Here is a 22,603-nt window from a genome sequence, read left to right as displayed (position 1 = left end):
CAAAGGATGTTTAGGAGTGTGGAAATCTCGTGTACAGACATATGAGACAAGTGACTCCCAATCACCTGGCCATGTTCGAAGTCTGAGTTCCACAGAACGACCCAGTCTGCTCTTTCAAGATGTCTATCTGGCAGTAGGTGGCAACAAAATGCACCCAATATGAAAAACTAATGTTTTTGGGGCTGTCCGGATACTTTTGACCACATAGTATACGCTCCATGACTCACTACATATCTCAGAGCTTTCCACTTCAGGTTACAGCCACCTCTTCGTCCCAAGAACAATGTGTGCATGAGAACTTTCCTGGAGAGCAGTAAATTCAGGAACTTTATTACGAATACTTTGACAGTTTACTGATAAACTGTGACAGTCTTTATTTCAAATGTCATTTGACTTCCCTTGCTGCTGATCAACTGGTGAGTGTTCAGCAGCCTAGCTAAAAAACCCTCGTGCTCTCCACAAGTACTCTGCCACCCGAGTAGCTACTTCCTTTGTGTAGTGTATCCTGAACTATCAAAAGGAGAGTCCTAAAAATCCCCCACATGATAATGCAGGTCTATAAATTTGCAGTCAAGACAGTCACAGAGCTGACGAAGCCTTTGGTTGAGACCCTCCACTTGGCTCCAAACCAAAGGACCCCAATCAACACTCAGAACGATGCTGCAAATTGTGACCTCTGCTCGTATCCCGTGCGTGACACCAGCAGTTTTCACCACCTCCACCAGCCTCCCATATGAACTCAGAGTCATCTCACAATCCATTGGACAGGCATCATCAGTGCTGATGTGAGCCAACATGCAGATGACTGCACCCTGCATGCTCGATAGCCACAGGCAAGGCCACCTCCACATATCAAATGAGGCCCCCCAGCAGACATATCGACTGCACATTGGCTTTCTTTCCAGTCCTGAACTCCATCTGTCTAAGGAACTCCATAACATGCCAAACATTGGAGCTCCTAATAACTAGTAAACCCCTCCTCCCATGTGCCTGCTTGGACCCTACTGAAGGAGCAGCCATCTGTCCACTGTGAATGAGTATGGTCCAGCAGCCAGTCTCCACATTGTTCCTCAGTCTAGAGTGATGTGAACTTGTTACCACCCACCTCTCATGCTGCTGTGAGGGCGGATCCACCAAGTCAAGTGCACTAAGAGGTGCCTCAGAAGCAGAGTCCATTGGCAAAACAAGCAACACATGAGGTGTCCCATGTGACGTGCCAGATTCTTGGCCACCCTTACATCCCGAGGCAGCAGCCTGAAGATGACTGACCGTAGCCAAAAGCACATTCAGCTGTTCGCAAATTGCGGCCAGCACTTCCTGCATCCATCCTAGCTATCCTAGCAAGACTAACTGAAAAGGGGAACAGCACACAATTCTAGATATGCAACTTGCTACCCTCCTAATGCATCACCAATGGATGCTGATGCGTTAATGAGCTATGTAGCTGGCTGTACAGTGAGCAACTATCGTGCTACAGACTGAATGAATTTACACTTACAAATATGTGAGATGAAACGCATTAAACAGAGAAACATGCATGAAGTTCAATAAATATACAATGAGGAAAACACAGAAAAAGAAACACTTAACTTGCCACTCTGTAAATGTACTCATATCAGCTGAGAGCTGGAGCCTGACTGACTGGCTTACTAAACTCTAGGTATGCTTATTACTATGTCATCCATACAAGAGTCTGTCCCATGATCAAGTGATGGTATGCATGTACAATTCTCCTGTACAATTGATTTCTTGAAGGTCAAATTCAAAACTTTGGCTTTTGTTTTGCTATCTTCAACTGCCACACCAGACTGGTCAAGAAGGGACCGAATGGAAGCCTCCACTCTCAAAACAAAACAGATGAGCAACTACTGCACTACAGATAGATGCTGAAGGTCTTTGGTACCCTTATCCATGATGTCCCAGCACATTACAACTCCTCCAACAATGTAGCCCAGCATGCAGTCCACTGCCGATAGCATTGTCACGAAATAGTTTGGCATTTAACAACTGTGTTACTTTGTTAGCTTTCCGAGTCTAAATCAGGGGTGTACCATTTCACACACCCTTGATACATTTAAATTACTCTGCAAGTTCCTCTAGAGCTTTATCGATGTACAGAGGTGACAATTTTTCAAACAAACCTTCTATATATTCATCAACAATAAACATATTATTTACCACAGGAAGTGGTCCATTACTATCACTGCTTTCACCCATATTCAGAGGTGTCTCACGCAGACTAACCCCACATGGTTGCTTTGGGTTTTCTGTGTCCAACAGACCACTCAAATCGCTGGGAGTGTAAGAAGGTGATTTAAGTTTATTGAAAGTCCCATAAGCAGCTAAGAAAGGAAGTGTCTACCAGGACACAGCCCCCACTTGCCTAGGAAAGCTCAGTACAATTGAGGTGCACCAGGTTTCCCAGAGACTGCCCACTAATGACTGTTCCACCTCAAGAGCCATGCGTCTCATTGGCATACAGCACATCTTGAGATCGATTCACTTTTTTTTACAGAGCTCTTCATCATCCTTGTGACACTGGCAATTAAGCCAAGAAACCTGTTCCCTGTGACATACAGTTGATTGGTTGGTTGATTTAAAATGGGGGGGGGGGGGAGGGGGGGACCAAACTGCTAGGTCATCAGTCCCTTGTTCCGATTAAAATAATTCCACAAAGGTGGGAGTAAAATAATCGAGACATACAAGACACAGCTGGAAGAAAGAAGAAAACCACAAGAATGACAGATGAGCAACAAACACTACAATAGACAAATTTGGTCAAGGAAACCAGAGAGAGACGCAAGAAACATGTTGAGATCAAAACAAGAGAGCAGATTACCATGGCTGGCTGACCATGAGAATAATAAGGAGAAGCCAGCCGCTCTGCAACACATTAAAACCTCCACCCTAAATGCACTAGGGTGGAGGACACAGAGGGACAAATGACATGGCCTAACACTTAGATCAAATGATTAGACCCACTCTCACAAATAAAACGTGAAACTAAGTCAGCCGATGAGGCGGCGTCAGATAAAATTAGCGGCAACGAGTCCGGTAACCCCAAGCTTTCGTCGCAGGGCAGTCAAAGAGGGACAGTGCACCAGAATATAGGCCACTGTCGACTGGGTGCGGCACCAACACTGAGGCGGGTCTTCACAGCACAAGATAGCTGTGGGTCGCCTAAGTGTGGCTAATGCGGAGCTGGCAGAGAACCACAGAGTCCCTGTGAGAGGCCGCGTGGAGGACTTCCACACATTTGTAGTCTCCTTAATGATACACAGTTTGTTGTGTGTACTGTTAACCATTCCATCTCCTAAAGCTGAAATACCTTGTGGTGTGAGACAGATCGCAGCTCAGTTTCCGAGATGCCCATCTCTGGAAGCGGTTTCCATGTAGCCCGTTTGGTCAGCCTGTCAGCAAGTTCATTGCCTGGGATTCCGGCGTGTCTTGGGGTCCACACAAACAGCACTAAATGACGGGAGCACTCCAGGGCATAGATGGACTCTTGAATGGACGCTACCAAAGGATGGCACTGGTCAATAGCTTGTAGGCTACTCAAGGAGTCTTACACAGAAGAAATGACTCGCCAGGCCATGAGCGGATGTGCTCAAGAGCACGAGATATGGTCGCCAGCTCTGCAGTTTGTTTGTTTTGTTTTAGGGTGCAAAAAAAAAAAACTGAGGTCATATGCACCTAAATCAAAACTATAGAACACAAACACAGAGACGAGGGAAAGGACTATATGTCAGTCCCAATGGACAGAATAGGAGACAGCTAAAAAAGGCACATGGAGAAAGGGCTAAAGAATACCATACAAAAATGGATGTCCAAAACTAAAAATTAAATGGCATTCGCCATATTGCTTCGGCAGATAAAAAGTAGAACGCTGACGACAGCCCGCACGTCATTCTCTAAAATGTCTGATAAATCAGATGGCAAACCCAAGCTCGAACATTGCTGTTGTAGTCTTCAGTCGAGGGACTGGTTTGATGCAGCTCTCCATGCTACTCTATCCAGTGCAAGCTTCTTCATCTCCCAGTACCTACTGCAACCTACATCCTTCTGAATCTGCTTAGTGTATTCATCTCTTTGTCTCCTTCTACGATTTTTACCCTCCACAATGCCCTCCAGTACTGAATTGGTGATCCCTTGATTCCTCAGAACATGTCCTACCAACCGATCCCTTCTTCTAGTCAAGTTGTGCCACAAATTTCTCTTCTCCCTAATTCTATTCAATACCTCCTCATTAGTTATGTGATCTACCCATCTAATCTTCAGCATTCTTCTGTAGCACCACATTTTGAAAGCTTCTATTCTCTTCTTGTCTAAACTATTTATTGTCCACGTTTCACTTCCATACATGGCTGCACTCCATACAAATACTTTCAGAAACTACTTCCCGACAATTAAATCTATACTCAATGTTAACGAATTTCTCTTCTTCAGAAACACTTTCCTTGCCATTGCCAGTCTACATTTTATATCCTCTCTACTTCGACCATCATCAGTTATTTTGCTCCCCAAATAACAAAACTCCTTTACTACTTTAAGTGTCTCATTTCCTAATCTAATAACCTCAGCATCACCAAACTTAATTCGACTACATTCCATTATCATCGTTTTGCTTTTGTTGATGTTCATCTTATATCCTCCTTTCAAGACACTATCCATTCCGTTCAACTGCCCTTCCAGGTCCTTTGCTGTCTCTGACAGAATTACAATGTCATCGGCAAACCTCAAAGTTTTTATTTCTTCTCCATGGATTTTAATTCCTACTCCGAATTTTTCTTTTGTTTCCTTTACTGCTTGCTCAATATACAAATTGAATAACATCGGGGATAGGCTACAACCCTGTCTCACTCCCTTCCCAACCACTGCTTCCCTTTCATGCCCCTTGACTCATAACTGCCATCTGGTTTCTGTACAAATTGTAAATAGCCTTTTGCTCCCTGTATTTTACCCCTGCCACCTTCAGAATTTGAAAGAGTATTCCAATCAACATTGTCAATAGCCTTCTCTAAGTCTACAAATGCTAGAAATGTAGGTTTGCCTTTCCTTAACCTATTTTCTAAGATAAGTCATAGGGTCAATATTGCCTAATGTGTTCCAACATTTCTACGGAATCCAAACTGATCTTCCCTGAGGTCAGCTTCTACCAGATTTTCTATTCATCTGTAAAAAATTCGCGTTAATATTTTGCAGCCATGGCTTATTAAACTGATAGTTCAGCAATTTTCACCTCTGTCAACAGCTGCTTTCTTTGGGGTTGGAATTATTATATTCTTCTTGAAGTCTGAGGGTATTTCACCTATTTCATACATCTTGCTCACTCGATGGTAGAGTTTTGTTAGGCCCTGCTCTCCCAAGGCTGTCAGTAGTTCTAACAGAATGTTGTCTAGTCCTGGGGCCTTGTTTCGACTTAGGTCTTTCAGTGTTCTGTCAAACTCTTCATGCAGTATCATATCTCCCATTTCATCTTCATCTACATCCTCTTCCATTTCCATAATATTGTTTTCAAGGACATCGGCCTTGTATAGTCCCTCTATATACTGCTTCCACCTTTCTGCTTTCCCTTCTTTGCTTAGAACTGGGTTTCCATCTGAGCTCTTGATATTCATGCAAGTGGTTCTCTTTTCTCCAAAGGTCTCTTTAATTTTCCTGTAGGCAGTATCCATCTTACCCCTAGTGATACACGCCTCTACATGCTTACATTTGTCATCTAACCATCCCTGCTTAGCTAATTTGCACTTCCTGTCGATCTCATTTGAGACGTTTGTATTCATTTTTGCCTGCTTCATTTACTGCATTTTTGTATTTTCTCCTTTCATCAATTAAATTCAATATCTCTTCTGTTACCCAATTCTCTGCTGCCTTCACTATTTCATCTCTCAAAGCTACCCATTCTTCTTCTACTGTATTTTATTTCCCCATTCTTGTCAATCGTTCCCTAATGCTCTCCCTGAAACTGTCTACCACCTCTGGTTCTGTCAGTTTATCCAGGTCCCATCTCCGTAAGTCCCCACCCTTTTACAGTTTCTTCAGTTTTAATCCACAGTTCATAACCAATAGATTGTGGTCAGAGTCCACATCTGCCCCAGGAAATGTCTTACAATTTAAAACCTGGTTCCTAAATCTCTGTCTTACCATTCTATAATCTATCTGAAACCTTCCAGTAACTCCACGCTTCTTCAATGTATACAACCTTCTTTCATGGAGCTTGAACCAAGTGCTCCCTATAATTAAGTTATGCTCTGTGCAAAATTGTACCAGGGGGCTTCCTCTTTTATTCCTTACCCCCATTCCATATTCACCTACTACGTTTCCTTCTCTTCCTTTTCCTACTATCAAATTCCAGTCACCCATGACAATTAAATTTTCGTCTCTCTTCACTATCTGAATAATTTCTTTTATCTCATCATATAGTTCATCAATTTCGTTGTCATATGCGGAGCTAGTTGGCATATAAACTTGTACTACTGTGGTAAGCATGGGCTTCGTATCTATCTTGGCCACAATAATGTGTTCATTACGCTGTTTGTAGTAGTTTACCCACATTCCTATTTTTTTTTAATTCATTATTAAACCTACTCCTGCATTACCCCTATTTGATTTTGTATTTATCACCCTGTATTCACCTAACCAGAAGTCTTGTTCCTCCTGCCACAGAACATCACTAATTCCCACTATATCTAACTTTAACCTAACCCTTTCCACTTTTAAATTTTCTAACCTTCCTGCACGATTAAGGGATCTGACATTCCACGCTCCAACCCATAGAATGCCAGTTTTCTTTCTCCTGATAACAACGTCCTCCTGAGTAGCCCCCGCCCGGAAATCCGAATGGGGGACTATTTTACCTCTGGAATATTTTACCCAAGAGGACGCCATCATCATTTAACCATATGGTAAAGCTGCATGCCCTTGGGAAAAATCGCGGCTGTAGTTTCCCCTTGCTTTCAGCCATTTGCAGTACCAGCAAGGCAAGGACGTTTTGGTTAATGTTACAAGGCCAGATCAGTCAATCATCCAGACTGTTGCCCCTGCAACTACTGAAAAGGCTGCTGCCCCTCTTCAGGAACTACACATTTGTCTGGCCTCTCAACAGATACCCCTCTGTTTTGGTCGCACCTATGGTACGGCTATCTGTATCACTGAGGCACGCAAGCCTCCCCACCAATGGCAAGGTCCATGGTTCATGTGGGGGAGCTCGAACATAAATTGGAGAGAAAAAAAAGGGCATTCCAGCAGGAAGTGACAGACAGTTAAAATTTGGGCGAAATGCGTACAAAGTGGTGGGGCAGTGCCACTGAGCAAATGACGGTGGCTAAAAAGGCAGTGCCCAATACGCAGCTGAGTTAAAATAATCTCCTCCTGGCGGGAAGCCCGAGAGAGGGTCATCCAAGGCACTGGGAGAGGCTTAATAAGCCAAAACTTATTCCCATGAAGGGTGGACCATTGGCAATAGCAAAGGGACACCATCTCCAGACAGAGGGCAACACAGAGGTCATCGGACAGAATATAGGTACTTGGACTGAGGTACCAGGTCTGCAACCTTGGCAGCAGCATCAGCAGCCTTGCTTCCTGGCAGATCGACATGACCAGAGACCCACAGAAACATGACATTGGCTCCACCAAGGGTGAGCAAGTGACAGTTTTCCTGGACCTGCTGCACCAAGAGATGAGCAGTGTACAGCGCACCGAGACTTTGGAGGGCACTGAGTGTGTCTGAGCAGAGGACAAGTGGGAAGGCTGTGTCGCCGGATGTACTCTGTGGCCTGATACAACATGAAAAACTCAGCTGTAAATACTGAGGAGTGTGCCGGATCCAAAACCGAAAGACACCGGTGCCAATGACGAAGGCACACCCGATCCCATGGTCTGTCCGAGAGCCATCAGTGTGTACGAAGGTTTTGAAACTGAAGGCGATAGGCCAAGGCTGGAGTAGTGTCCTCAGGAAGTGAATGAAGGCCTAGGGGAACATGGGCTGCTTCAAGCCAAGGTGGTGAAGGGCTCACACCCATTGGGAAAGCTGCAGGTAGTGTGAAGTTGAGCTGCCGTATCAAGTGGCGAAAGCGGATTCCAGGAGGTAACAGAGAAGAGGGATGAGCCCCTACTGACAATCAAAGGAATCATCAAAGAAAGAGGATTAGGAGGGGTGGCCACACATGGCAGACAAACGGCGTGCATATCTGCTGAGGAGAAGGTCATGGCAGTAGGACAGTGGTAGTTCAGCAGCTTCCGCATACAGACTCTCAACTGGACTGGTGTAAAAGGTGCCTATGGCCAAATGGATGCCACGATGATGGATAGTGTTGAGATGGTGTAAAAGGGATAGGTGTGCAGATGCATAAACAAAGCACCCATATCAGAGTTTCGAACGGACAAGGGACCAGCATGGACCAAGGAGGGCGGTTCGATCAGCACCCCAGGCAGTACCACTGAGGACATGTAGGACATTGAGCGATGTGTACAGTGGGCTTCCAGTTAAGAGACATGGAGTCAATCATGATTTTGACTTTCTCTGGAAGTGACTCCCCCTCAAAAGCGAGGATGAATGCCCTGGTATCAATCTTGTTGTCTGGTGAGCCTCATCCTATCTGATGTATGAAGGAGCTTTATTTCCCACAAGATAAATATTTTAGTGAGAAATCTTAATATTAAAAGGTATCTCCATGGAGGCAAAGTAGATAATGTTAGGACACCAATTGTGTATTAGAAAAATCATAGGCTTGGAGAAGTAAAGTTTTGAAGCTTCAGACACAATACCACCTGTTTACAATGCAGTGGTGATTTGGAAAGAATGTGATTCTTCATTAGGTGTTTCTGGTTTTGGGATTTGTTAGTAATGTGATACCTCACTGACGGACCAATGATGTTATTAACATGGAAGATACAATACTCAAGACATCATCAAGATGAAAACATTAGAAAACAGAAACTGAGAAACTGACAAACTAACAGGTCCTCCACAAGAATAGATTTTTTGGGACTATTATTGTTATTAACATTCTCAAACATAGTATGAACTTGAAAATATCAGGCCACAATCGAGAAATAGGGGATTTCATCAAACACTTGAGTGCAGCTTTGGAATGCTGGAATGCACAACTTACATAAATAAGACTGTCAAGACACATTCTTTGGCTTTGCCAACTCACAGTCAATTTGTCACCTTCCATCCTAGACCTCAGTCTACACTCCAGTTTGGTGCATGTAGCTGAATGGTCCAATTCCACTCATCTGCTTTGACCTGTGACATAACTTGTGTGACATTAAGTGCAGCACATTTGAAATGGACTGTATAGATGTCACATTGGAGCAAGAAATGGCACATACTAGTGTGGGACATTTATGTTTCTAAACTGTTTGTGAGTGTAGTGAAGCACTGGCCTGAGAGAGAGAGAGAGAGAGAGAGAGAGAGAGAGAGAGAGAGAGAGAGAGAGAGTTCTGTTTGAGCTATATAGGTCAAATGACATAATTGATTCCAGATGTCTTTTTTATTCAGTTTACTTTTGAGGATTTCACTGTTTTGTTTGTTTTGGAATTGTGATGTTATTCTTATTGTTGTACATTTAGCATGTCCCCACCATAAACCTCCTAGTTGCCATGGTTGTCCTGTTAGTTTCATTTTATCACTAGAGTGAAATATTTCATAGCATTTACAGCTTTGTTTGTGTGGTGTCACCGCCAGACACCACACTTGCTAGGTGGTAGCTTAAATCGGCCGCGGTCCATTAGTACATGTCGGACCCGCGTGTCGCCACTGTCAGGATCGCAGACCGAGCGCCACCACAAGGCAGGTCTCGAGAGACTGACTAGCACTCGCCCCAGTTGTACGACGACGTTGCTAGCGACTACACTGACGAAGCCTTTCTCTCATTTGCCGAGAGACAGTTAGAATAGCCTTCAGCTAAGTCCATGGCTACGACCTAGCAAGGCGCCATTAGTTACTTCATGAATCTAAAGAGTCTCACTTGTATCATCAAGAATGCTGTATACCAAAGGACGATATAAAAGTTAAGTGTTCTAGTAGCTACGTTCTTTTCTTTATCACATTCATCACGTATCCTGTTCCAGACTTCGCGCCAGTCGGTGTGTGTGTACGTGTGCCCTTTCGGCTACCCGTCTCTGTGGACTGGCTGCCTTGTCAGTCCACTACAGTTTGCAAGTGTATTTAGTGACGTTATGGTTACCACATAGATGGAAACAGCAGGATCCGCCACCTTCACGGTGTCACAGCTCAAAGCAGAATCTGAATTTTCAGTATTGCCGTCCAGTGTTACTGCATCATCATAAAAAAACCTATACAGATGTAGTATACAACACAATATAAAACAAAACATTGCTCCTCTCAATGGATCACTATCTCCACTAGATCTATAGAAGTCTAGTGAAGAACATAATCAGAGCTACTACTCACAAGCATTAAACCACATGTTATAAATAAAATACACAACCAAGATGTACAACTGCAACATATCAACAGAAAGATCCTGAAGGCTAGCTATGTAACATATGATTTCACACTTCAAAGAATATACCATAAGTCTTGCTGTTCACTAGCCCTAAAACCTGCTTGTAATTGCATTAAGCCTTGATTCATTGATCACACTGCTATGCACAGGTGTAAGGTAATTTGGACTGTCATGTACCACCGAAAAAATACACGCCACACACGACAACACCCTTACGTCACGGGTCAAAGCCGACGCGTGGGATCGGACGCTTCTGTCGACCCAAATCAACTTGTTAGTCATTTGAAGCAATCCAAGGAAAGTTAATACAAATACAAATCCAGGATGTTTTACTCTATATTAGTGACTAAAATGGTGTCCCATTTGCAGTATTCAAACTTAACTTTAAAGTTTTCATTTATGCTATAACGTCATCTTAAAACTAAACAAGACTACAAACACAATAATTTGTGTGACACGGTTTCTTTGCATTTAACATACTGTTGCGAAGTAATTCAACAAAGTACATAGCACGCAAACTTTTTCTCAACTGTTCTGTTCCCTCCTCCTGAGGTTGGAGATGTCAAAATTTCAGGCAACTAGTTTCATATGCTAATTTACTCGCAACCTTAATAATGAAAAATGAAAGTATAGAATTGTACCATTGTTAAATGCCATGATTTATTTCACTGTGCTGTTTTCAAGTTAAAAGGTATGTACGGCAATTCCTGGTCAATTACAGGAGCTCTGACTCCAAAGAAAGTACACTCAATACTAAGTTATCGCTACCAAATGTTGGCTTCATCCCATAATGTAATACTGATAGGCCTATGCTTGTGATGTCATACATACACAAAGAGAAAGAGAGCTAAACAATGACAACATTTCTTCTGGCTTTAGATAAGTTCATGGAATGGAGGTTGCAGTGACTGACTGGTAACAGACCCCAAGGTACAGGTTATGCTGAAAGGTGACAATCTGATTGTGAGTTGGCAAAAACAATCAACATCGATACAACAATCCAGTTGTTAGATACTGATCTGGAGCATAGCTCAAGGTCTAGGTTAGGTCGAAATGTGACTGTTTGATAGTTATTTTGCAAAGTGGTACTGGAACTTCAGTTAATCCAAAAGCAAGCTCACTATGCACAGTGTTTCATATCTCAGGAGGTTGATTCAATCTACCAATATTGGATGTCTGTTTTAAGCCATGAAGGAATGTTGTAGAATGTGAAATGCGGACACAAACTGAGAAAGCAAAACACTTGCCCTATTTATTTTCCCTACATATTTTTTTCGGAGTGAAAGTTTTACTAACAGACTGATCTGTAGGGTAGCAGGAGGTCTAGATTAGGTTGGAAGGTAAATACAGTGAATGTCATGTGACTTATTTTTGTGTGTGTGTGAGAGGGGTAGGAAAGGGGGAAACGGTGGGGGATATAATCGGAGAACGTTAATTCCCCAGTACTTCACTTTAAATACTGAAGAATTCGAGATATTACTTATCACTTGGTTAGCCTATACACAATAGCAAACAAATACGATTCGTCGATGTTTACGTCAGGTGAGACATGTCTGCTATTTACGGTATTACGAAAATATTATGTAAACGGTTCTGAGTTCCATAGGTTTGTTTTCTGAGGCTGGAAATTCCTCTACAAACTACACATGAGACACAGAAGTCCTATTGAAACTTCACGAAGTTGAGGGTCATGTAACACATATTCACATGTGATGAGACGAATGACACTTATAGTATTTCATTTCTAAATGTAGTGGCAACAAAGTAACGTACAATGAGATTAAGAACAAGTATCAACAATCAACCGATAGAAAATAAAGTTCTCTCGTGCACCACTCATATTCTAGAAAGGCTAATTACTCTAATTTTTTACAGTAATCACTTACGTATCCTGTTAACCTCCACAGTAGGGCTTTCACTACGCACACAGTTCCCTTCATTGCGATGTGAACATTCACTCGCTGTCACTTCAGCGGACAGCATTCTTACCACTGCATTTGTAGTATCAACACTACATTTGACAATTGCGGTTCTGGGTCAAAGATCCACATTTGCGAAGATATGATCATTATCAGCTGAAACCTTCGACCATAAATCTATGGTCGAAGGCTGAAACAGACTATACGGGGAAAAAACAATCAAGGTTGATATACAGCAAATAGTTCAGAATTAAGATCGACTATAGCAAAGTCAGCCGTGCGCAAGAACTGTAGGACGTCATGGGTAGAGGCAACCGATTAAAAAATTAGCTAAATATTCGCACATATGAAACAAAAAACGTAACTGTTTAAAGCTCTTTTAGTTTACGACAAAACTGGAAAAATGAGTTTTTATTTAGCACATTCACTTTAAGATCAGTTCATACAGGCAGTCACGTCACTTCACGTCGCGTCAAAACATTTCACAATGGGTTTCAAATGGCGGCATTCACACAAGCCGTCAACGGACCGTCACCTCAAGTCAGGGTTTCTCGGGAAATAAGCTATGACTGTTTCGTCATAAGCTGCCATCTGAAGTTAACCCATTTACACCGCCCTCATGCATGTTTTACTAGTGGAGGTTGTACTTCTTTCTCTTTTTAATCTTAATTTTACCATTGTGCTTTGGTGTCGTGGCAAATTGCAAATGTTCCATGACGACTTGGATATTTTCTTCGCTGAGCGTCACTCCGCAAGTGAGATCAGGTATGTGAAAGCGAAAAATTATTTAGAGTTTACAATAACTTAACAGAGCTGACACCCACACTGTATGTAAATGACAATTTGATGGAACAGTTTTCATTAAATAATTTTTAAGTGAAAAAGTTAGTGTGGTGGTGTAAGCTGTTGCCAGCACACCGGTCGGCAAAGATGCAGCAAGAAGATCGATAGTAGGTGCTGGATCATGTGCGCCTATCAGGAGAGAAGCCAAAGACAGACTCGCAAGCAACATGCTGGCAACGCCCTCTCGACCGTAAGTATTTAGATCGCCGCAGCGGACCGGAGGGCTTATCGCTGTATCCCTCCCTCTCTCCACCTCCACATCCTCCACCCCCTTCATCAGGGAAATTTCCAGCACCTCCCCCTCCCAGATGTTGAACTTCACTGTGACATCTACCCTTCCTACCACCTGTAGCCTGGCCTTGTCCCCCATCCTATCCCCATTTCTCTCCCCTCCTCCTTTTCCCTTCTTCCTTGAGCCCCCCCCTCCCCCCTGCAAATCCTCACATTTTTTTTATTCATTATCAAGTGTGCTGCATTAGTGTTGTGTTTGGTGCCGTTATACAGTGTCATTTAGTGATGTGGTTTTAATCGTGTGCTCGACCTGTATATAGTCCATGATCGTTCGTGTGCTTGTTTACTGTGGCCGACTTTTAACTTGTTTTTGCCTCCAGTGTTTTTTAAGTGTTCTTCAAATTGCCAGCTGTGTTCTTTTAACTTTATGTCGACTTTTAACTGCCCCCAGTGAATGTCCCCATATTAGTGTGTATTTTACCTCCCATCATCTCCATTTACAGTGTTTTATGTCCCCCTTTTTATCCCCCTTTTATATAACAGTTCACCTTTCTGTATTTTTTTTTGTACAGACCTTTATCTGAAAAGCGGTGGACTGTGCCACTGCTAGCCATCCCCTGCCCTTCTACATCTACATATAAACTCCCCTAGCCACCAAGCGGTGTGTGGCGGAGGGCACAATTCGCGCCAAAGTCATATGTCATATTCCCCCCCCCCCTCTCTGTTCCATTCGCGGATCGTGCGAAGGAGAAACGACTGTCTGAACGCCTCAGTATGAGCTCTAATTTCCCTTATCTTTGAATGGTGATCACTGCGTGATTTGAAAGTTTGTGCCCTTGTGGGACAGGGGAATGAAATTACAATAAAGAAAAAAAAAAAACAGAGGGCTCAGTCTCAGTCAGTAGCTCAGTCTCAGTCTCTTAGACACTTGCTTAGTCACTAGCTCAGTCACTATTCTAGTTGGCTTCTATCAGTACATTGCTACCAGATTAGTGTACATAGCAGCACTTGTACTTTACCCATAGTGATACTACAGTTTGTTATGGCTAGAATACCGATCCAGTCTGCAAGAGGACTATCACAGAAGAGCTTGGACTCTCTTAAAGATAAGTAGCTTCATGTTTATGTAATTAAACAACCCTGTTAATGTTTTGTGCAGTTGTACTGTAGAAAGAGCTCAACGGCCACCATACAACATCCTCTCCCTTTTTTCCTATGGTACAAGACTCTACAGTTAGTTCTGCAGGAGGATAAAAAATACAGTTGTTTGTCACATTGTAAGAACACTACCACCTACATATAAAAGACATACAAAAATTATCGAAATGATAAGTTTCATTTTATTATACACAACCAACAAATCAACATCCAAACACATTAGCAATATCACCTATCCATTATTCGATTATGTCACTCCCACAGTATTCTCATTTATAAGAAAGAAACAATGGATAAGGTAAACTGGCTCTATTAATAAAGCTCACCTCTAATTCAAACACATAGAAATACCTTAGACTCATGTCCCATTTTTATCTGGTCACTACTCTGCCTATATCATTAGCTTCAATACCCTCAAATCCCTGTTTTCTCTGGATGTTTTTCTTCCTCTCCCATCCTCTCTCTACACCATGTATCTTGCCGCTTATAACCCTCGAGATCTTAATCCCTTGTGAGCTGTCTGTACACCTGCTGTTGTCCCATCGTTGTAATTACAGCCATCTTCAAGCTATATCAGCATCAGGTCACTAACAGCATCAGCAACACCAGGAATGAAGTATCACAGCACCATCATCTCCACCAGCAATAGCGCAAGTATCACCATCTTCTGACAACATATATCCCCATTTAAAGCACTTGAAAATTGTAAAATTAATGAACAGGACGTGAGTTAAAGTACTAAATCACATAACAGCCAGTTTTTTGAACTAACAAATTTTGCGACTTTCTCAATACTTACTGTCTGACAAAAGAAGTTAAGTACTCAGAAGACATTGTTGAATCTCAATTTAACTTCATACATGAACACATCATTGGCAGGTATGTAAATGATTAGAGTTACAATTCTCCATGACAGGTTGAACAGCCATCAGAATGCATTAGTCTTGTTTGTGTTTAGTGTTGTTAATAGAGCTGGTAGGGTATGCACTGAGGCGACAGAAGTCATGGGATAGACATATGCACATATACAGACGGCGGTAATATCGCGTATACAATGTATAAAAGGGCAGTCTACTGGCAGAGCTGTGATGATGATGTTTGGTGCCCGTATTAAGTCCCAATTTTTTCAGAGTCCAATTTTTTGCACAGTCCAATCGAGCCACTGTCGCGAATGATGATGATGGTGAAATGATGAGAACAACACAAACACCCAGTCCCCGGGCAGAGAAAATCCCCAACCCAGCTGGGAATCGAACCTGGGACCCTGTAATCCAGAGGCAGCAACACTAGGCAGAGCTGTCATTTGATTCAAGTGAAAAGGTGTCCGACATGCTTATGGCCGCTTAACGGGAATCAACAGACTTTGTAAACGGAATGGTAGTTGGAGAGACATTCCATTTCGGAAATCGTTAAGGAATTCAATGTTCTGAGATTCACACCGTCAAGAAAGCACCAAGAATACCAAATTTCAGGCATTACCTCTAGTTACAGACAACGTAGTGGTCACCGGCCTTTACTTGACGACCGAAGGCAGCGGCGTTAGCGTAGAGTTGCCAGTGATAACAGACAAACAACACTGCACTGAAAAATCGCAGAAATCCATGTGGGATGTACAACGAATGTATCTGTTAATAGAGTGTGGCAAAATTTGGCGTTAATGGATACCATAAAAACTAAAACAGTTTCAATTGGTAAGAGATGATGGTAGGTTTCGATTGTCGCATAGACCCTACGAAACCGTGGACCCAAGTTATCAACAAGGCACGTTGCAAGCTGGTGATGATTCCATAATGGTGTGGGCGGTATTTATATAGAATGGACTGTGTCCTTCGGTCGAACTGAACCTATTATTGACTGGAAATGGTCATGTTCAGTTACATGGAGTCCATTTGCAGCTATTCATGGATTTCATGTTCCCAAACAACGATGGAATTTTTATGTATGACAATGCACCCTGTCGTTGGGCCATCGAGCAAGCGATTTTGCCACCTGGATTGCCTGACATGGGACATAATAGAGAGGTCAGTTTGTGCAAAAATTCCAGCACTGGCAACACTCCCGCATTATTACACCACGCAAAAGAAGGTCCGACACGATATTACGAGATATCCCATGACTTGTTAGTGTATGAGGCGTGTAAATAGCGTCAGGTATTGAGTGATCACAGTAAAAGACACGAAGATACGGTGTACTCTTGTGAGACAGGGTTATCAGCAATTAACAGAGTTTGTAATGGGCATCATTGTGGGTCTCCATTTGGCTGGCTGGTTGAATTGTGCTATATCCAGGTTTGTTGAGCATTCAGATGTGACAGGGGCCTAATGTTGGACTGCATAGGAACATGAAGGCAGGCATACTCATTGTAAAGTTACAGCTGACCCAGTCTGATCACCACACGGGCGGATCACCGTATTCTACACCAAACAATCTTAACCCCTTTACATCTGCACCTGCCATTGGAGAAAAGTGATGGACTCCCTGCAAGATTCTGTGTCTTCCACACTATTGCTCAGAGCTGTTATGTAGTATCTGGACTAGAGAATTACCGACCCATGCGTTATTTGCCATTTACACTACACCACAAAGGGCTGGATTTGGTGTGGTGTAGTAGTATAACTACAGCTTCATCGACCGCAGCTGGCGTGCCATGCGCCACTCACAGCTTCGTGGGAGACGGCACATGTAAGTCTCCCACCAACACAGCTGGACGGGCTCGCTTTTTCATCACTTGCTGTCTCCAATGAGGGGCAGCATGCATACACATCACTAAAGGACACTAAATTCACATGACCTCACTGCCTGCGACTCTGGCTGACTGGGGCGTCTTTTTAAGCACCCACACACAGAGATTTGCCACAGACTCAGTGAATCGACAGACTTATGAACCTTGGGATGGAAGACAGCTGTGAAGAAAATTACATCAACATTGCACAACGCTACTAAGCATTACTACTGTCAGTGACTTATAAAATTGTATCAACATTCACGACTATTTGTTTTTGTCAAGTACATTACTCTGATGTAATATAAGTCAACACCACAGAAGGACCCTACTGCACAGCATACATACACTTATTAGTTGTATACATTGTAAATAAAATTATAAATATGTTACATTTTTATAGATGTTTGATTGCGTTTGTTGGCCACCTGAACTACCAACACATTAGGTGTTTTAACTGGGAAGCATGGACTGCTGATGAATGGCATCACACTGTGTTCAGAATGAATTGCACTCCTGAACTACACTGGATGACTATCACCAGTGAGTGTGGTGGCGGCCTGATAAGATATCCCATTCTTGCAATGTTTTGGAGAGGCACAGTAGTGTTACTCTTAGCATCATGGTGTGTGGCAAATATCAGGTATGACTTCAGGTCACAGCTAGTAGTGACTGTGGAAACTCTGCCAGCACAACAGTATGTCACAGATATCCTGTGTCCTCATGTGTTACATCTCGTGCATCAGTATAGATGATGATGATGTTTGGATTGTGGAGCGCGCAACTGCGCGATTTTCAGCGCCTGTACAAATTCCCAACCTTTACTCAGTCCCATCTCGCCACTTTCAGGAATGATGATGAAATGATAAGGACAACAGAAAGAACCAATCATCTTGAGGCAGGTGAAATTCCCTGACCCTGCTGGGAATCGAACCCGGGACCCTGTGGCATCAGTATAGAGGTAATTTCAACTGGACAGTCCTTGTCCACACATGACATGTGTCTCTATGAACTTTCAGTATGATGGTAAGCTACTCATGTGGCCAGCAAGATCCTCATACCTGTTCCCAATAGAACATGTGTGGAGCTAGCTCAGATGTCAATTCTCTCCCAGAACCAGCATCCAGGATATCAATGGCCTGTTACAACAATTCTGGACCAGCTCGCTCAGGAGAGGATACAATGGCTTAATGACATCCTTCCCAACCGAATCAGTAAATGCTTCCAGTCCAGAGTGGGTGCAACATCATACTGATATGTGTACTCATATTGCCAAGTTATTTATAAATCTGACTCCATATCGTAATCACTGACGTAACATCACATACCCTCTCAAACCGTTAACTTCCATTTCGTTTCCTCCTCCCTTTCTGAGTGCTCCACTTTTTTTGTCAGATATATAGCAATGTGTTGCAAATAAATTTTATACAGCACAGACAGCAGCTGCCAGTCTGTCTCCAAAGGGGAATGAAATTATAATAAAGAAATAAAGAAAAACAATGCTTTTAAATATTTGGGGATACTTGTAGACGACGTTGTGGTATACATAGTGTTCAGATTGTTATAAAACTGATGGCATATGCAGGAATATTTGAACGAAGTCAGCGCTTGGTATAAGGAGAAGCAGCTGACCCTCAGCACAAATGGTTCAAATGGCTCTAACCACTATGGGACTTAACATCTGAGGTCATCAGTCCCCTAGACTTAGAACTATTTAAACCTAATTAACCTAAGGACATCACACACGCACATGCCCAAGGCAGGATTCGAACCTGCGACCACAGCAGCAGCACGGTTCCGGACTGAAGCGCCTAGAACCGCTCGGCTACAGCAGCCGGCCCCTCAGCACAAATATGCATGTTGTAATGTGCGTAAATAGGCGAAAATCTCCGGCATCTTTTGACAACATGATTGATTATCCATCACTGAAATCAGCCAAAACCGTTAAGTAACAGGGTCTGTCTCTTCAGAGGGAACTAAGTTCCAGCCATGAGTAAGGCAGATGCCATACTGACATTTATTAGAAGAATCCTAAGGAAACGTAATTCATACACAGATGAGGACACTTAAAAAACCTACGTTTGACCAATTTTCGAATATTGTTTATCGGTCAGGGATTGTTGGCGAATTTGATCAACTACATCTACATCCATACTCCGCAGATCACGTTACGATGTGTGGCATTGAGTATTTATGGTACCACAAACCTTGCTCCCTCCCCCCCCCCCCCAGCCTTTCGAATTCTACTCATGAATGGCGTGTGGAAAGAACGACTGTTGCAAAGTTCCATATGACATCAAATTGCTCTGATTTTCTCGTTGCTATCGTTTCCTGAGGAATACGTGGGAGGGAAAAAGGGGAAGCAAGATTAGTGTTTAACATCCCGTCGATGACGAGGGCGTAAGGTCGGATCGGGGAAGGGTGGGTAGGGAAAGCGGCCTTGCCATTTCAAAGTAACTGTTGTACTCGATGAAAATACGCTCGTTAGGAAACCAGTGCGTTCCTTACTCTGGGAGGAGACCGAGTGGATATCATAACATATAAAATACTAGTTCACTTTATGATAACATAGATAAGAAGAATTACCTGAACACTGTACAATCCATTTCCACAGGAATGTCGTGAGTATTTACAAATGTCTCTAAACACTGACGTATCGCTTGATAAAACAAAATACAAATCTCTCTTTCAAAGTACATTTAACAAAAACTTTCATGTAGAATTCTGTCTTATAAACTGATCACACAGATGGCCTAACAGAAGACAATGCTGTTATCTCAGTCAGTGATTGCAGACTGTGCTGAGCGGTACTGTGAGCGGTCGTAAGTAGGTGACCAGCTGCGACAGTGTAGTGAAACGTTTTTGGGCTCATTCGTCGATGCGGCTTGCAGCGAATTTAAGACCCTTGTGGGTTACATTAGTATTGGGGCTAGGCCGGTTCTACCCCAAAGTACCGTTATCTAAGATGGCAGCAATAACGTCATCCAAGATGGCTGCTGTGATGTCAATCAAGATGGCGGATGTTTGCGGGAAGTTTGATTTTGGCGGGAAAGTGCTACGCCGCCCCTCACCCAGAAATATGGCGGGAAGTTCAAATTCCAACATGATAATGCATCGCACCCCTGTTACCTCTACTAAGCAAAGAAAAAGGCGGAAAAAAGTACTTGTCTTTATTGTTTAACCAATTTCAAGCACGGATGTTCTCCACTGGGTCTGGACTCCAACTGGTTTAGTTCATATTGGTGCCACCAGAGGGCGCTCTCCTGACGTCGGGTGATGATGCAAGTACTGCCATTCAAGATGCCTGCATCTGATGTATCCACCACAAGCTCCAGAGCCCAACTGGCTTAGTTCATATCGGTGCCAACATAGGATGACACCGCGACGTCGGGTGATGACGCAAGTACCGATATTCTTGATGGCCGTATACAGTGTGTTCACCGTGAGCTCCAGAACCCAATTGACTTAGTTCATATCGTGACCACCAGAGGATGCTACCGTGACGTCGGTTGATGACACAAGACTCTCTGCACTCTCTCGCGCCGAGCCACTGGCCTGCGGGCGTCTGATCGCTTACGTTACACACCGTCCACTGCCACCACATACTCCCGCCGGACATAGTCTTCTGTAAATATGCTAACTAAAGTAACACCCACATCACTCATCTAACCTACCGAGCGAGATGGCGCAGTGGTTAGCACAGTGGACTCGCATTCGGGAGGACGACGGTTCAATCCCGTCTCCAGCCATCCTGATTTAGGTTTTCCGTGATTTCCCTAAATCGTTTCAGGCAAATGCCGGGATGGTTCCTTTGAAAGGGCACGGCCGATTTCCTTCCCCATCCTTCCCTAACCCGAGCTTGCGCTCCGTCTCTAATGACCTCGTTGTCGACGGGACGTTAAACAACACTAACCTAACCCCCCTCATCTAACCTATCAATTACCTAAGTACTTAAGTCCATTCCAATTTTAATCATATTCAATAAGTCAGTTTACAATTTCAGTATTCAAGTATCAAACGAGAAGATGAACGTTTTCCCACTATCATCGCGGTGTTCATTCATGACCTAGCACACCCCACCCCTAGAATGCTGCACTCCTATTGGCTACTGCATTAGTCATGTGATTTGACTTCATAGAACATAGAACTTGGAATCAATTTTCACCAATGCCACACCCACCTGGACTTGGAATCAAATAGTTAGTCTCCACCATGATCCTCAACCAGCACCATGCCCTCTTACCGAGCCATGTTGGTGTGCTAACGTGCACTAACGGACACTAACCTGTACTAACGTGCACTAATGTTCACTAATCTGTACTAACGTGTACTAATGTGCACAGTGCATTACGTCATCCACTATGGTTGGGCGAAATGACGGGAAAACAGATCTCAACACAAGTCTTTATTTTGCAGGCGGTGTCTCCACCATGAGGTTTACTGTCCAACTGACATAGTACACATTACTGCCATCAGATGGTACTGTCATCCCTCCTATGACCGAATCCAAGATGGTGGTCTGTAGGGGCGAGAATTATGCTAAAATTACTCAGGCTGTACTAGGCTGCTGGGGGGATTAAGGAAGGAGTTCACTCTGTTTACTTTCGAACATTTTATTTAGAGTTCGAATATATTTATCTTACTGAGGCAAAACACTCTCCATCTTATGCTTCCGCTCACAATACACGGTCTGCAGACATGCAAACAGCTCCTAATTTACGCAAATACACTGTTGGCCACTGTAAATGCAACAACAAGAAAGACAAGAGGTAGTACAACAAAATTTATTTTGTAGATAACATGTTGACCAAGTATCAAATGATTACGTTTACAGACGTCTGTGACATGTGGTTCCTGCCAGAATCAGTAGCCAGAGTAGCCGCCATTGTTGGAGATCACCGCTGCCACATGTCTCGGCATTGAGTCAAAGAGACGTTGGATGTGTTCCTGGGGTACAGCAGCCCAAGCAGCTTCCACACGTTGCCAAAGATCATCTGGTGTGGCAGCTGGGGATGTAATCTGGGTCACTCGTTGAGCAACCATGGACCACATGTTTTCTATCGGTGAAAGATCCGGGGAGCGAGCAGGCCAGGGAAGCAATTCAATCTGGTTATTGACGAAGAACCTTTGGACAATGCGTGCCACGTGTGGTCGCGCATTATCCTGTTGAAATATGGCTGTGGCCGAGCCCTGAAGGTAAGGAAGGACAACTGGCTCCAGCACCTCGGATATGTAGCGCCGGCTATTTAAAGTAC

At 43.3% G+C, this 22,603-nt stretch overlaps 1 protein-coding gene across 2 annotated transcripts in view; it reads right to left on the bottom strand.

Moving 5' to 3' along the window:
• LOC126248909 (mucolipin-3-like) overlaps window positions 1-22,603 on the bottom strand; it is a 200,585-nt gene that overhangs the window by 148,949 nt on the left and 29,033 nt on the right. The window contains exon 1 of one of the 2 annotated variants that reach the window (XM_049950386.1): window positions 12,362-12,512. The exons of the other annotated variant lie outside the window; for it this stretch is intronic. Coding sequence (XP_049806343.1) covers window positions 12,362-12,458 — 97 coding nt within the window. The 5' untranslated portion in view covers window positions 12,459-12,512. Of the gene's footprint in view, window positions 1-12,361; window positions 12,513-22,603 lie in introns of those variants that run through there. 2 annotated transcript variants of the gene reach the window in all.

The sequence above is a fragment of the Schistocerca nitens genome, chromosome 3 (assembly GCF_023898315.1).
Source record: "Schistocerca nitens isolate TAMUIC-IGC-003100 chromosome 3, iqSchNite1.1, whole genome shotgun sequence".
NCBI lineage: Eukaryota > Metazoa > Arthropoda > Insecta > Orthoptera > Acrididae > Schistocerca > Schistocerca nitens.
This window is presented reverse-complemented; position numbering and strand designations above follow the sequence as displayed.